We start from the raw sequence: 17,176 nt of genomic DNA on the forward strand, positions 1-17,176 counted from the left end.
GCGGAGCTTTTCGTGCATCCCTGTGGAGGCTGGGGGCATTGAACCTGAGTGGACAATGTTCAAAGTTTCCATTGCTGAAGCTGCGGCAAGGAGCTGTGGTTTTAGGGTCTTAGGTGCCTCAAGGGGCGGTAACCCACGAACACCGTCGCCAGGTCAGGGATGCCGTCCGACTGAAGAAGAGTCTTTCCGGGATAAGTTATCCCAGAGGACTCCGGAGGCAGTTGCAGGGTACCGAAGGGCCCGAAGCGCTGCAGCCTCTGCCGTGAAAGAGGCAAAGCAGCGGGTGTGGGAGAAGACATGGAGAAGGACTTTCGGTCGGCACCAAGGTGCTTCTGGAAAACTGTTAGTCACCTCAGGAGGGGGAAGCGGGGAACCATCCAAGCTGTGTACAGTAAGGATGGGACACTGTTGACCTCAACTGAGGAGGTAATAGGGCGGTGGAAGGAGCACTTTGAGGAACTCCTGAATCCGACTAATACTATGTTAGAGGCAGAGCTGGAGGATGATGGGGGATCGTTGTCAATTTCCCAGGCGGAAGTTACTGATGTAGTCAAACAACTCCACAGTGGCAAAGCCCCTGGGATTGATGAGATCCGTCCAGAAATGCTCAAGGCTCTGGGTGTGGAGGGGCTGTCCTGGTTGACACGCCTCTTCAACATTGCGTGGAAGTCTGGGACAGTGCCAAAGGAGTGGCAGACTGGGGTGGTGGTTCCCCTTTTTAAAAAGGGGGACCAGAGGGTTTAGTGCCAATTACAGGGGCATCACACTTCTCAGCCTCCCTAGTAAAGTCTACTCCAAGGTGCTGGAAAGGAGGGTTTGGCCGATAGTCAAACCTCATATTGAAGAGGAACAATGTGGATTCCGTCCTGGTCGTGGAACAATGGACCAGATCTTCACTCTCGCAAGGATCCTGGAGGGAGCCTGGGAGTATGCCCATCCGGGCTACGTGTGTTTCGTGGATTTGGAGAAGGCGTATGACCGGGTTCCCCGGGAGATACTGTGGGAGGTGCTGTGGGAGTATGGGGTGAGGGGGGTCTCTTCTCAGGGCCATCCAATCTCTGTACGACCAAAGTGAGAGCTGTGTCCAGGTTCGCGGCAGTAAGTCGGACTCGTTTTAGGTGAGGCTTGGCCTCCGCCAGGGCTGTGCTTTGTCACCAATCCTGTTTGTAATATTTATGGGCAGGATATCAAGGCGGAGTCGGGGTGGGGAGGGGTTGTAGTTCGGTGGACTGGGGATCTCATCGCTGCTCTTTGCAGATGATGTGGTCCTGATGGCATCATCGGCCTGTGACCTTGGATTCACTGGATCGGTTCGCAGCCGAGTGTGAAGTGGCTGGGATGAGGATCAGCACCTCTAAATCTGAGGCCACGGTTCTCAGATGGAAACTGATGGAGTGCCTACTCCAGGTACGGAATGAGTCCTTACCCCAAGTGAGTTCAAGTACCTTGGGTTTTTGTTTGCGAGTGAGGGGACAATGGAGCGGGAGATTGGTCGGAGAATCGGCCCAGCGGGTGCAGTATTACATTCAATTTATCACACTGTTGTGACGAAAAGAGAGCTGAGCCAGAAGGCAAAGCTCTTGATCTACCGGTTAGTTTTCGTTCTATGGTCATGAAGGCTGGGTCATGAACGAAAGAACGAGATCCAGGGTACAAGCGGCCGAAATGGTTTTCCTCAGGAGGGTGGCTGGCGTCCCTTAGAGATAGGGTGCGAAGCTCAGTCATCCGTGAGGAGCTCGGAGTAGAGCCGCTGCTCCTTCGCATCGAAAGGAGCCAGTTGAGGTGGTTTGGGGATCTGGGAAGGATGCCCACTGGGCGGCTCCCTAGGGAGGTGTTCCAGGCACATCCAGCTGGGAGGAGGCCTCGGGGAAGACGCAGGACTAGGTGGAGGGATTATATCTCCAACCTGGCCTGGGAACACCTCGGGATCCCCCAGTCGGAGCTGGTTAATGTGGCTCGGGAAAGGGAAGTTTGGGGTCCCCTGCTGGAGCTGCTCCCCCCGCGACCCGACACCGGATAAGTGGACAAAGATGGATGGATGGAAGGGATGATGGTGGATTCTTTCCGCTTAAATCCAGAAGACTCTGAAAGAGCTTGGTAAAGACCCCACTTATGCCTACCATACACTAGGAGACTTTGAAGAGACTAAAGTCTGACACCATCTCACAGCTAAAGAAAATCATCTCACATCTAACATTAAAGACTGTCATAATATGTAAAGACTGGAGATCTTGCAGGCTCACAAATTGCAAGACTACAACTAGATTTGTCTTGAAAAATGTAACCAAGCTACATTGCTACCGCTAGCGTTAACGGAACTTAGAGGAAGACGAATGATGGCAGGACCCGGAGGTTCGTGTTTATCCCCCGGCAAAGTTCCTGTTGTACGACACGCTTCAGAAGGGAGAAATGGGCAACTTTCTCTCTTGAGCGCTTAGCCTAGCGTGGAGCCATAGCAACCATAAACAACACTGGCTCTAGCCGTTTGCTGCTTCCTGTTGGTGCTGGACTGAGCGCACCCATTGGTTGTTGACAATGTTCACGTGATTTGACTTCATTAAGAAGACTTAAAACTTACGATAATATGAAACCCGTTTGATTTTGTTGAAACGTCCAGACGGGAAAACCACTGACTCTGACTAAGTTTTATGGCGACATTACACCAAACAATTGAGACGATGGGAGCACGCCCCAACTCTAGCAAGACTCATGATTTCATTCTGATATTGGAAAATAGTCTGTGACAGTGGAATCGCTTTAAAAATAATTTGGTGTAAGGTCAGCATTAGCTGAGTGGAGCAGTCTTTAAGCACACTGCCTCTGAGCCTGTCAGGGCAAGGAGCTTTGTGTGGGTTTACTCGGCTCAGGACAGGGGCCACCAGCTATCTATGATGAGAACCTGGTGGGATGGACTGGTGAGGGTCCAGCTGGTTGGTGGGCTGCAGTTGTTGAATCGGCTGAAGAAGCTATTGAGCTGCTCTTCAAAAAGGTAATCACTGTAGGTTTGGGGGCTCTCCCCATCATGATGTTTAACCCCTGCCATGCCTCCTTATTACTGCATTCTTTCTGAATGCCCTTCTGTAGTTCCGTCAACCTGAGAGCGTCACCTTCTAAAAGAGCCTTTTTTTCTGAACCAGGCATATGTTCATGTCCATGGTGACCCACTCTTTGTTTGGATGTAGTGCGATTTGTTTAGTAGGAATAACAATGTCCTCACAGAATGAGATATAGGAGGTTACTATATTGGCCAGTAAATTAAAATCATTCCCACAATGCCCATAATGAAATTTCCCCCCTCAATGTCTTGTCTGCTTCTGCTCCGCTTCATAGTCATCGGATTCATACACCAAGCCTTATAGAGCTGGCTCAGGTTTGACACACTGAGATCCTCTCTCTTTCCATCTGTGTGCATTAATGTTTCTGTAATGCTTGTTACTAACTTAGGTACAGGGAGCTTATTGTCTGGAGTCCTTATGTTTACTCGCTTCGCAGTTTTCCTTGGATTGGTGTGACACCTTAATCATGATTGCAGCTGCCGCCGTGGTCCTGCTCGACACCCTGCTACACCCTGCAATGCCCTGAACTGCAAACAACTATAATTTCTAATCTGCCCACCAAGGGCCTGGGTCTGTCCGAGGTTTCTGCCTAAAAGGAAGTATTTCGCCACCACTCAAGGTTTCTGCCTAATAGGAAGTTTTTCCTCGCCACTGTGGCACTAAATGCTTGATAACTGTTGTTATGATTTGATACTATAAATAAAATTGAATTGTTAAAAGTATATTCATTCCAAACCTGAGTGGATTTTTAAACTCTTTTATTGAGTTGTGAACTGTACTTTGGCAGCAACAGAATTACTTTCTGGTCCGAACAACCTTTAGGACCCATCTACATCTTTGAAAAGCCATGTCTTTGTAAAACTGTAGAGACTTGTTTCTGAGACCAACCTCATGAGTGTGGACAGCTTGTCAGCCTGGTTTCGTAGGGATCTAAAGTTTGACAGGGTGACGGCAGGTAGAGGTAGTCGGCTGTCCCTTCTCCTCATCCCTCCTCTAGACCCTCTTTTTCCAGGTATTCACCTCTGCTTGTTGCCACGTATTAACTCCAGAGGTATCTGGAGTTTGTGAGGAGGGATACCAGCAATGGCTTCAGATGAACGTGGCTCAGCTCCAACAGATGGTCCTGCAGGTAGGCGAGCCAGTGTCATTTTTCAACACGTTTTTTTTTATCTGAGTTGAGCGCGATGCGATGTTGAGGCTTTGAGCGGGGGAGCAAAGACGAAAACAGCTCTATGAGCAAGGAGCGGAATCTCACCACACCACTCTGCTTACATGCTCTGGTCTGTGGTATGCCTTTTCAGGCGTGTCAGTATGGACGGAGATTTGTTCTGAAATGGTGCTAAAACGCTGGTGAGGACAGACCTTGTTTTCATTTTATAACGGTGGCTGTTTAATTTTCCTTTGCCGTTGAATTTCTGCCAGAGCTTCACCTTGTCCTTGACTTTGGTCTTTCTTATCACACTGATAACACTCCGCTTGAAAACAAACAGCTGCTCAAAGTTTAAATGGAAGGTGGAATTTCAGCCTCTTTCAACAGGTTTGTTGGAATTGGACGAAATTCAAAGAAAACCAGGAGTACGTGTTTGAATAAAGCAGCCACAGGGGTGTCAGCTGAGCTGAGAGACTATAAAAGGACATTTAGCAGCAGCTGTGGAACCATTCGTTCCAGTAGAGAGTCCATCATGAGGTGTCTTGTGTTTCTGCTCTTCGTGGCTGTGGCCAACGCCAGGGTTTACTCACGCTGTGAATGGGCCCGAGTGCTGAAGAATTATGGGATGGACGGCTACCGCGGCATAAGCCTGGCTGAGTGTGAGTATGAGCCTGTCCGTCTGCAGATACTGTCTGGAGCAGAAAATATTACTCATTTACATGCATCTTTATTATGACCATACCATCCTACTCACTAACTGTCATGTATACTTTTCTATGTATGCCATAAATTTGAAAAGGTTGCTGTACCGAACAATGTATTGTATAAGGTTAGAAATTTCAATGTATTTTTTTCCACCTTTAAAGTAAGCCATTACTTTCCATTCAAAAATGCTAATCTGAAAATCTGCTAATTGAGTGTAAAAGTTTTACTTTAGCTTGGAACAAGATAGAGTAGGTAGATTATATTTTATGTAACCTTTTTATAAAGGTAATCTCATATTTATACTTTAGACCAGCTATTCAATGAGGAAGGTATGTTAAGTTTTGAAGACCTGAGATCTAGCTTTGAGGTTCCTAGGACATCTTTCTTCCTTTATCTTTGCTGAAGATCAGCCCTAACATGTTATGGAGTGCCATGGGGGAACAGTCTTGAGATGCACCCAATCGTTAAATGGCTTGTTGATTCTCCTGTGAGAGGATTAGTGTCCAGGATTTATGCTAAACTGATGCAAGTATCCGTAGGAGAACTCCCAATAGTAAAGAAATGGGAGTGAGAGCTGAGCCCTGAGGGGAACGTAATTAATTGGGCGACAGTTTGGGACAACATTTCCCACTGTTCCAAGAACCCAAATCACCAGCAGATCCACTTCAACATATGCCAGAGGACATATTGGACTCCTCAGATGAGATACGTCTCTCAAGTCATTCCTACTCCCTATAGGCACGTTCTGACCTGATTGTTTTGTTACTTAATAACGACTCTAAATTACGCCCGCTTGGGAGACAGAAGAAAACTTTGCTAGCCAGCTCAACCGCAACCAAGAAAATGATAGCTCAGCGCTGCCCCCCACTTGCTTTGTATAAAACAGTGGTTTGCGTACTTCCTGGACATAGTTATGCTTGAGCTTTCTACAGCAAGGATTAACAAAGTCAGGTCGACTATAGACCTATGGAAAAACACAGCAGCACAGGTATCAGTCCTAATGACCACAACACCACAAGAATTAGCGGAGAGCGACTAGGCAAGGTGTGATTTTAGTTTTTTGTCTCGAGACGGCAGAGGATGGGGGGTGGGAGAGGGTTTTTGGTTCTTGTTCAAGTGCATTTATTTGTTCTGTATGTTGTATGTTAAAAATAAAAAAAAATAAAAAAATGTATCATAAAAAAATAAATAAAGGTAATCTCATTGAGACACAGGGTCTCATTCTCAAGAGAGACCTATTTTGGACAATACACAACATCAGATAAGATGATAATCATAAGGTTTCAACCACATCTCATAATCTTTAGTAGCGGACGAGTTGTCATGGAGTTGGCTTGTTTCGATGCCCAATGTTGACCTTTCAGACAGGGGACGTCTGTGGGTTTCACTGCCCAATGTTGATCTTTAATAAGGGGGTCTGGTTTGTTACTTCTGCAGGGGTTTGTCTGAGCAAGTGGGAGTCAAATTACAACACCGCAGCCATCAACCGCAACACCGACGGATCCACTGACTACGGCATCTTCCAGATCAACAGCCGCTGGTGGTGTAACAACGGCCGCGGCCGCACATCGAACGCATGCAACATTAATTGTAGCGGTCAGTGATGAACAACCACACCCAAAATCTTAACTACACAGGGACATTTTCCTCCTATTCTATTAGTTGCCATGTTTATGTTCATGTCGCCACCTAATTCTTTACGATGGTTAGGTTAATGCCATGCATGGTAGCCAGACGTTATTGGGTGTGCAAGGTTGTAAATTCCACTAGGATTAGGAGGGATTGTTTCAGGTCTCACGTGAGAAGTGAAGTATGTAGACTTCACTTCTCACTACACTACTTCCCCATCATTTAAGTGGAGATTGTTGTCTAGCTCGAGGAAAGGACTTGTGTCGATAGGTGGATGAGAGGCAAATTGTAAAGTGCACACAAAAAAAACTTGTAAAAAGAAATTTATAAATGAAGTTCACTTACCAAGTGAAGCTAATATTACTGAGATTTTGAGAGGCTCTATTGTTCACTCACTGTGTACCACATGCTGTACTTCCACATTAATGTCCACTTTTTAAATTACTGTTCAAATCCAGATTTAATTTTTTCACAGAGCTTCTGACCGACAATGTCGGAGTGGCAATCAATTGTGCCAAGCGTGTCGTTAGGGATCCCAATGGCATCGGAGCCTGGTAAGATCTGATGATGATGTGACTGTTATGTGTTCACAAACCTTCACATGTGGAGAGATGGGTGATGTCACTCTGTCTGGTTTCAGGGTGGCCTGGCGCAATCACTGCAAGAACCGCAACCTGAGCTCCTACGTGGCAGGATGTGGCCTTTAATCAACTAATGGAACCAGAATATTCTCCCATCTTCAGCTGCATAGGATGGAATAATTTCTATTGGTATGTTTGATCCGACAGGAGTAAATCACAGTTACTGAAGCTACGGAAGTCTCTTTTAAAACAAGACAATTCAAAACTTTACTTAAATGTATTAAGTTCCTACTTATACATGATGTAACTACTATCTAATCAGTGAAAACAAGTGTTTTGAGTTGAATTATGTTATCAAAAGCAACTAATGAAACAATAAAAAGCTAAAATAAACTTAATGCATCACTTATATTCTGTTCACCAGTTCAACATCTTGCCAATTTGCAAAGGGCCCAAAAAGGGTTTCTTTGTTGTTGTTTTTATGTACAATTTTAGGAGTTTTATTTCCATATTTTGACATGGCACCTCTCTGTAGTTCTTAGCGCAATTTGAAAGTCTGTTAAACTTTTTTTAGTCTTGGGTTTAATTTAATTAATTTAATTTAAGGTGGCTTTATTTAGAAGCCTCGCATTGATCACACAGAAACGCGCACCTCCCTCCTCAGGCCAACACAAGCTATTTAGTTAAGAGTTAGGGTTAATCCTAACCCTAACCTCACAGAAAAAAGTCAGAGATTTAGAATGAGAATACAAAAATGCTTTTGTATGAGGACCAACAAGGCCATTGTGAAACAATTCTAGTGTTCAGCTTTAAGATAATAAAACTTTACTTATGTTTTTAAATCAAGCTCAATGGCGAGTAAACAGAAAAAACTATAACTGTTTACTTGTAAGGTATCTACATAAAAGTGACATGACATTGTCATGAACACGACACAGTCATGACACATGAACCCTAACCCTAACTCTAACCATAACTTGTCATGACAAAAACCGAATGACACTTACTAAATGAAGTGTTATGTCATAAATGTTTATGACTTCTTTATCATGTTAATGACACATTCATGACAGTGTCATGTCACTCTTATGTAGATACCTTCAAGTAAAGTGTAACCGAAAAAATACACCAATCTAAAAAAGGTTTGGAAATATATGTTAACAATGAATATGTAAACCAAACAGTGAGCAGAAAAATGATGTACATTAATAATGGTAATACTGAAAGTAGTCAGTCTGAGCTGTCTCACAGCTGTTAAAGGGTAACTTCAACCTGGACCCCAGACCGGGCTGCAATGTAACCCTATGGGGAAAATGTACATCATAAATAATTTTTTGCCACTGAAAGGCTCATAGTATTATTGTAATTAATTCAATTCATTATGGAAAGGATCTCTACAGAGATAGATATTTTTAAAAACCTCTTTAAGACCTGTTTAACCAGAAACAGCTCTGAGGTCGCTAGCGCTAAACCCACCAGACTCCATTTAAAAAAAACTATTTTCACATGTAAATCGAAAACAATGTGTTTATTTCAACCAAAACTAGAGTTGTGATGGTTGGAAAAGTGAAAAGACGACTTTGTTTCTGTCGACTTTGAATGAAGTGTATTTTACGATTGCTAAAACTAATGTTTATTTACACTCCATTACAGACAGAATACCAGCTGAGATCAGATGCATTGTTTTTTAAACCAGTTTTCAGATTACATTATTGTTTGTTGGTGACTCTGCACCTCCTTAACGACCAGACAAGGTTTCATCCACAACGCCTGTCAAACCTGTAGGCCACCCTCCGCTGGTAGCGGAAAATGCTGACGGACCCAGTGGAAAGTCAGCTCGGCGGCCTCCCACCGTGACCTCGACCTCCGCCGCTCGGTGCAGGATTCTTAAAGGTCCCATGACATGGTGCTCTTTGGATGCTTTTATATAGACCTTAGTGGTCCCCTAATACTGTATCTGAAGTCTCTTTCCCGAAATTCAGCATTGGTGCAGAACTACAGCCACTAGAGCCAGTCCCACAATGAGCTTTCCTTAGGATGTGCCATTTCTGTGTCTGAAGCTATTGAGGAGGAGAGTGGGAGTGGCAAGGTGGATGGTGGGGGTGTGGCCTTGACCAACTGCCACTTTTCTCATTTGAAAGCCATGATGTCTCTCTCTCATGGGTTGGCCAAATTCTCTGGGCGGGCAAAGCAGAGAAAGGGGAGGTAACCTTGCTTGTTATGACCTCATAACAAGCAGATTCCAAAACGGCTCATCTGAGCTTTCGTTTTCTCAAAGGCAGAGCAGGATACCCAGGGCTCGGTTTACACCTATCACCATTTCTAGGCACTGGGGGACCATAGACAGGCTGGGGGAACTCATATTAATGTTAAAAAACCTCATAAAGTGACATGTTCATGCCATGGGACCTTTAAAGAGGCCGTGCTTCATCACTCTGGGGGGCTTCCTCGACCAGACCTTGCAGGTAGTCCACCCTGTAGCTGGCTCACAAAACTCTCCTGTCATGCAGTTTAGTCCGTACACCTTCCTGCCAGGAGCCATCCGGCTCTCACTTTCCTCGTCCCCGTTTCGCCCCCCACAACTCTGACAGTGGGCGATAGCATTACCAGGAACATAAGCTTTTTCAATGCCATAACACGTTGTTTTCCGGGAGCAACAGTCCCAGTCCTCCTGGACAAACTGCCCGGTCTACTGCAGTCTCTCTCCTCCATAGCTCGGGTGATAGTCCATGTGGGCAAGTACGACATGGCACGTCAGGAATCTGAGCTGACAAAGAAGGATTTTATCTACCTTTTTAGCCTTTTAGAGCGCTGCGGGTTTATCAGTGGTCCCCTGCCAACGGTCTCCCGCGGCGCAGAGCCCTTCAGCCGACTACTCAGCCTAAACACCTGGCTCCAGTCCACCTGCTGTGCCCATAACTTCAGATTCATTGACAATTTGAACCTGTTTTGGAACCTCACCTCCTTTCACAGGAACGATGGTGTCCACCCAAACAAGCTGGGTAGCTCAATGCTAGCATGTAACATACAGCACGAAGTATAGTCCGCCCCATGTGATTCACTATTTACACCACACACACCCTCCGCAGAGTCTTCTTTCACTACCACCTCTTTCTCTCAGGACAACGTTAATAGTGTTAACCCCCCCTACAGCCCAGCATTGGTAATTACAAATTCTCTGCTCTATTCTCCTATACAGACTATTTTAACAGTTAGGCGGCCCCCCCAGTGAAACGTTCAGGGGGATCAGTTTCCAGGTATCTGCGTCCCCTGGCCTGGGCCTCTGCTGTGCCTTGCAGTGGGTCTGTGCCTCTCAGGATGGCACTGATAAATGCTTGTTCCATCACTAACAAGTCTTTTATTCTGAATGACTTATTTATTGATAAATGCCTTGATTTCTTGTTCCTGATGGAGATTTGGCAGAGAAACTTGTAATACAGCCCGCTAATTGAACTTTGTCCACCAGACTGTTGTTTCACCAGGACTCCCAGGTCCTCAGGTCGGGGTGGAGGGCTTGTGGTTGTGTATAAAACAGTTTTAAAGTCTGACAGTACCCATTGGGTTTTTTTTCCTCATTTGAGCTGCAGGTGACCAAAGTTTTAGTAGTTTTAGTCCATTTTATTGTATTTTTTTATCTACCGACCTCCTGGTTCAAACTGAATTCAGTGATTTTTATCATTTATTATTAGGTTGGATAAAGTGGTAATGGTCAAAGATTTTAATATTCAAGTCAATGACATGTCTTGCACTTATGCTGCTGATTTTCTTTTAATTTTAATTTTATTTATGTGTCTGGTCCCACACATGTCAGGGGTCATACTTTGGACCTTGTTTTTACTCTTGGTCTTAATCTTGACTCTGTTTGCTCTGATGAGCTGCATATTACTGACCATGACTGCATTTTGTTCAACCTGCCTTTTCCTTTAGATTTACTGCCCAGTAAACATTCTCGTTCTCGCATTTTAAATCGCTTCTCAGCTCAGAAGTTTTCTGCAGCTTTTGACCAAAGCGCAGTGCTGCCCTCTCAATCTGATATTAATTGTCTGGTCCACTCATTCAACACATATTGCTTATCAATTTTGGATAAAGTGGCTCCAAGTAAAATGTGATGCGTTTCCTCCATTAACTCATCCCCATGGCTAAATGACGATATTCGCTGTTTCCGGCGTACATGTCGGAGGGCGGAACGACAGTGGAAATCCTCCAAGCTTCATGTTGACCGTCTGTATTACAAAGACCTTTTGACTGAATACAACAACATGGTTAGGGAGGTGAGGACATCTTACTTTGCTAACCTCATTTCTTCCAGTAAACGTAACGTTTTGAAACCATCAACAATACTGTCAATCCTCCTCCTACTGAAGTGTCGGTATCTTCAAATAAGGACTGCAGTGACTTTCTCTATTTCTTTGTAAATGAATTTAGTTATGTCAGAAATGGCATTATCCCCTCTTCTACTCCCTATTCGGTTCACTCAATCCGGCCTCCAATCTTCAAACTATTTTGCTCTGATTTCGCTACAAGAACTCACTGATCTGGTTAGCAGTATGAAATCTTCCACGAGCCCAGTAGATATTATACCAACTTCCTTTTTTAAAAATGTTCTTGGGTCTGTGAGTACTTGGGTTCTCTCTATACTCAACAGCTCTCTGCAATCTCGTTGTGTCCCTTCGTATTTTCAACATGCAGTTGTTCAGTCACTACTAAAGAAAACCAACCTGGATACATCAATTCCCACAAATTATAGGCCCATTTCCAAGATGCCTTTTAATTCCAAAATTTTAGAAAAAGTTGTTGCTAAACAACTCACTGCTGTCTTGAATACACACAACATTTTAGACAAATTTCAATCTGGCTTCCGTCAGAAACACTAAACCGAAACCACATTTCTTAGATTGATGATTTATTAATGTCTTCTGACATGGGTGAATGTTTGGTTTTTATGCTGCTGGACCTAAGCACAGCTTTTGATACAGTGGATCATAACATCTTGCTTGATAGACTTAAGCACTGGGTTGGTATCTTAGGGAGCGCCCTGGATTGGTTCACCTCTTATCTTTCAGATAGAAGTTTTTCTGTGTCACTTGGTCCCTATTGTTCAGAAACTGCTGCCCTTTCCTGTGGGTGCTCAGGGTTCTGTGTTAGGTCGGATTTTATTTATTTTATTGTATATGCTTCCCCTATGACATATAATTAGCCAATTTGGAGATATTATCACTTATATGCAGATGACATCCAGCTATATGTCTCTTTTAACCCGGATGAGACTGACAAAGTGTTAGTGTAGCAGTTGCAGATTGACGACAGAAGGATGAATGTGTTGCCACATATTTTAATGAAAAAAAAAAAAGACAATATGAAGACAATATAAATTGCACTGTAGTTTCTACAAGCCTAATGGCTGCCAACATTAACAGATGCTTTGCAAAACTAAGTACAGTAACAAAACTAAAATGTCCCTCAGCACATTCTCATCTGAACACAAAATACACTGCATCAACTGCCCCAGTTACATACTATACAGTGATTCTAAACACATCAATTTAACAGATTATATTTAGATAGCCATTTGAAACATCTGGCATTGAATAGCAAAAGGAACCTAATCACAAATGCTCACACAACATGTTAGCCTAACAGATATACCAACCCGTTCTCATTCCGAACTCGTAAAATAAGTACGTTTGCTCAGTGGCCTTCAGCGTCTGATGCGACGAAAAAGGCACCCTTCGGCGTATTTGTGTAACGTACTGGGAAGAGCCGCAGTTGGTAAAACACCGGACTTTCACTCAGGAGACTCGTGTTCGTGTCCCGGGTGTGCCGTTTTGTTTCCCCGCGTGTGGCGTTTTGTTTCCCTGTCTCCGGCGTGTGTTTCCCGGCATTTGAGGCGTCCTTTCCCCGTTGTTTTTCTCCTAAACCCAACCTCCGCGATTCCGTTATTGTCGCGCTTCACCCGTGGCCGTCTCCCGGCATGTGAGGCTTCCTCCCTCGCTTGCTGGAGTTGCTTTATAGAGTCGCTTTTTTCTTTCCTCCCGCGTGTCACAGAACCGTACGCCCACCCACGACCCTTTCCTAAACCCAACCGTCCCGACCAAGCGCGTCAAAAGGGACGGCAATAGTGGCGACCAAGCACGTTTACATGAGACGCTAAAGGAGACTTAACGTCAATAAGAACGAGAAAGGCTCCTAACCGAACGTCCTTATTTTAAGAGTTGGGTGTGAGTCCAAACTGAGAAATCTTGGTGTTATATTTGATAATAACATGTATTTTGATCATCATATCAAATCACTGACCCGCAAATGTTTCTTTCAATTAAGAAAGCCAAACTTAGAGCTGTTGTTTCGCATTTTTGTCACGGTTGTGAGTTTCCGTTGTTAGTGTTTCCTGTTTTATTTTAAAGTCTCTGTTTTCCTCCCTAGTCTTGTCTTGTTTTACTTCCTGTCTTGTGTTTTCCCGCCTGTTTGATTGGTCTGCCCCCCCCCCCGATGTGTTTCACCTGTTGTATCACCTGTCCCTTGTTTGCTCGTTACCCTGGGTTTTTAGTCTCTGTGTTTCCTTGGTGTCTTGTTGGGACACAACAGGAAGGTGGACTCCGAAAACAAGGAGCTCCACGACGAAAAAGTGCTGAGAGTTTTTTGTCGATTTTGGCGAGCAACAACTGTACCGTGACTGTAATAATCATGGGTAAAAGTACGGATGGAGATAGTGATAGTATGACATGGCAGGATGTAAATAATAAGAGGAAGCGTAGGTGCGATAGTTCTGGAAGTTCAAACTGTGATGTGGAGGTGGGCGACGTGTCCAAAAAAAGTGAAGTCTGCAATGATGAATGTGAGAAAGGAGGATGAACACACTGAATGGAAAGTGATAACGTTACAAAAAGAAGGGGGGCAATTTTCACCCGCTGAAACTAACGAAAGCAATTCAGAAAGAAATGGGTAAGATCAAGTTTGCCAAATATTTGAGTAATAGGAGGCTGTTGGTCTTTGCTACAGACCGCCAGCAAAGAGATACGTTTCTCAGGGCAGAAACTCTTAATGATGAACGGATCAGTGCTCATATCCCAGGGAATGCAGCAAAGCTTAGAGGTGTTATTTCTGATGTACCTTTGGCAATGACAATGGAGGAGATCATTTAGGAAGTGAAAGGAGGGCAGGTGGTGAAAGCCACGAGACTGCACACAAAGAAAAGGGGTGAAAACTGATAGCTTATCCGTAGTACTTGAATTTGAAAAAGTTATGCCAAAGCGTAAGAATGTGTTTATCCCAGCGCCGTTTAGATGTTTCAAGTGTCAAAGAATGGGACACAATGCTGGATAATGTAAAGGAAAACAACGATGTGCTAGATGTGGAGGTGACCATGAATATGGTAAATGTGATCAGGATATAAAAGTAAAATGCTGCAATTGTGGTGGTGAACATAGCGCTGCTTTTGGAGGATGCTCTGTTCAAAGACAAGCTAGAGAGGTACTGAAATATATATTGACTAATCAGGTTTCTTATGCTGATGCAGGTGAACAAGGAATCAAGGAAAGTGAACTGTGCAGACCCGGTGCTTCACAAGTAGTAACTAGAGCAGAAGAGTCTGTGAATAGCCAAATGTCTGAGGTTTTATCTCCACCGTCAAGTCAGAGGGAATCAGAAATAAATCTGTGGCTGAAGGAGATTAATGAAGATACGCTGATTGTGGGTAACACCGACTTTGTTGGTTTCATCTGCAAGACTGTAAATGTGGCAATACAGCAAAAGAAAAAAAGTAATAGAATCAAGACAATTGTAGAGGTAGCCATAGAGATACTGGGGATCACGGAAGTTACAGCTTAACTGATTCATGGGATGTTGAACCTGACTAATTATGGAGTGTCTCAAGGTGACTAGCCTTGTTATGGTATTTCACATGCTACACTGGAATGCCAGAAGTTTGATTGCAAATGGACAAGAGTTCAAGAAGGTTGTAACAGATATGGAAGTTAGGCCTGATGTGTGTATACAAGAATCTTGTTTGAGACCACATTTGGATTTTGTCCTACCAGGTTACAGTTCGGTTAGATGTGACAGAATTGGAAAACAAGGTGGAGGATGTGTGACATTTTTAAATTTGGGAATTTTTAGGCCTTCATTTGACAAGACAGCTGAAGACATGAAAGGGGAGAGAGAGGGGGAATCACATGCCGCAGGTCGGAGTCGAACCCCGGCCCGCTGCGTCGAGGAGTAAACCTCTATATATGGACGCCCGTTCTACCGACTGAGCTATCTGGGCACCCATGGCATTTAACGCATATGCTCGAATGCCATCAATGATGATTTATTTATTGTAATGAAAATACAGTACAAGAAAAAAGTGGGCTACAATAATGTGGTTGCCACAGGGGCAACCAGGGGTGATGATTAGGTTGCCACTTGTCACAATTTGGTTGCCAAGGGCAACCGTTAATGTCGAGCCTGTGTGTGTGTGTGTGTGTGTGTGTGTGTGTGTGTATATATATATATATATATATACACACATACACACACACCATATTTATGGCAGGCCTACAGTGGCTTATATACTTTAAAATAAACCTTTATTATTTAAAGCCCATACATGATGATGTCCGGCACACTTATTTGTTTGTTTTTTTTGGGGGGGGGGGGGCACCAAAACTGTTGGTGCATACCCCTCTGACACTGGGTAGTTGCGCCCCTGCATTTTAACTCTTAAATAATAATAACAACACTAGTTGAGTATAGGTTGACACTGTCAAGTGTTATCTGATCACTGGCACAGTGCTGACCAGTTACTCCATGAGTGTCAATAATGAGTGCACTTTGAACACCAACCTAGTGTTCTTATCCTCCATTGTGGTGTTAACATCCATCCATCCATCTTCGTCCGCTTATCCGGTGTCGGGTCGCGTGGGGAGCAGCTCCAGCAGGGGACCCCAAACTTCCCTTTCCCGAGCAACATTAACCAGCTCCGACTGGGGGATCCCGAGGCGTTCCAAGGCCAGGTTGGAGATATAATCCCTCCACCTAGTCCTGGGTCTTCCCCGAGGCCTCCTCTCAGCTGGATGTGCCTGGAACACCTCCCTAGGGAGGCGCCCAGGGGGCATCCTTACAAGATGCCCGAACCACCTCAACTGGCTCCTTTCGATGCGAAGGAGCAGCGGCTCTACTCCGAGCTCCTCACGGATGACTGAGCTTCTCACCCTATCTCTAAGGGAGACGCCAGCCACCCTCCTGAGGAAACCCATTTCGGCCACTTGTACCCTGGATCTCGTTCTTTCGGGTCATGACCGAGCCTTCATGACCATAGGTGAGGGTAGGAACGAAAACTGACCGGTAGATTGAGAGCTTTTCCTTCTGGCTCAGCTCTCTTTTCGTCACAACGGTGCGAAAAATTGAATGTAATACCGCACCCGCTGCGCCAATTCTCAGACCAATCTCCCGCTCCATTGTCCCCTCACTCGCGAACAAAACGCCAAGGTACTTGAACTCCTTCACTTGGGGTAAGGACTCATTCCCTACCTGGAGCAGGCACTCCATCGGTTTCCTGCTGAGAACCATGGCCTCAGATTTAGAGGTGCTGATCCTCATCCCAACTGCTTCACACGTGGCTGCGAACTGATCCAGTGAGTGCTGAAGGTCACAGGCCGATGATGCCATCAGGACCACATCATCTGCAAAGAGCAACGATGAGATCCCCAGCCCACCGAACTGCAACCCCTCCCCACCACGACTACGCCTTGATATCCTGAGATCCTTACAAACAGGATCGGTGACAAAGCGCAGCCCTGGCGGAGGCCAACCCTCACCTGAAACGAGTCCGACTTACTGCCGAGAACCCGGTCACAACTCTCACTTTGGTCATACAGAGATTGGATGGCCCTGAGAAGAGACCCCCTCACCCCATACTCCCGCAGCATCTCCCACAGTATCTCCCGGGGGACCCGGTCATACGCCTTTTCCAGATCCACAAAACACATGTAGACTGGTTGGGCATACTCCCAGGCTCCCTCCAGGATCCTTGTGAGAGTGAAGAGCTGGTCTGTTGTTCCACGACCAGGACGGAATCC

At 44.9% G+C, this 17,176-nt stretch overlaps 1 protein-coding gene across 1 annotated transcript; it reads left to right on the forward strand.

Annotated features, from left to right (window-relative positions):
- The first annotated feature begins 4,561 nt into the window (after nucleotides 1-4,561).
- LOC120545791 (lysozyme C-like) lies at nucleotides 4,562-7,498 on the forward strand. Its single transcript, XM_039780376.1, has 4 exons — nucleotides 4,562-4,865; nucleotides 6,349-6,507; nucleotides 7,016-7,094; nucleotides 7,181-7,498. The coding sequence occupies exons 1-4, from the start codon at nucleotides 4,562-4,564 to the stop codon at nucleotides 7,245-7,247; spliced, it is 609 nt and encodes a 202-aa protein (XP_039636310.1). The 3' UTR covers nucleotides 7,248-7,498.
- The last annotated feature ends 9,678 nt before the right edge of the window (nucleotides 7,499-17,176 follow it).

The sequence above is a fragment of the Perca fluviatilis genome, chromosome 17 (genome assembly GCF_010015445.1).
Source record: "Perca fluviatilis chromosome 17, GENO_Pfluv_1.0, whole genome shotgun sequence".
NCBI classification, from domain to species: Eukaryota; Metazoa; Chordata; class Actinopteri; order Perciformes; family Percidae; genus Perca; species Perca fluviatilis.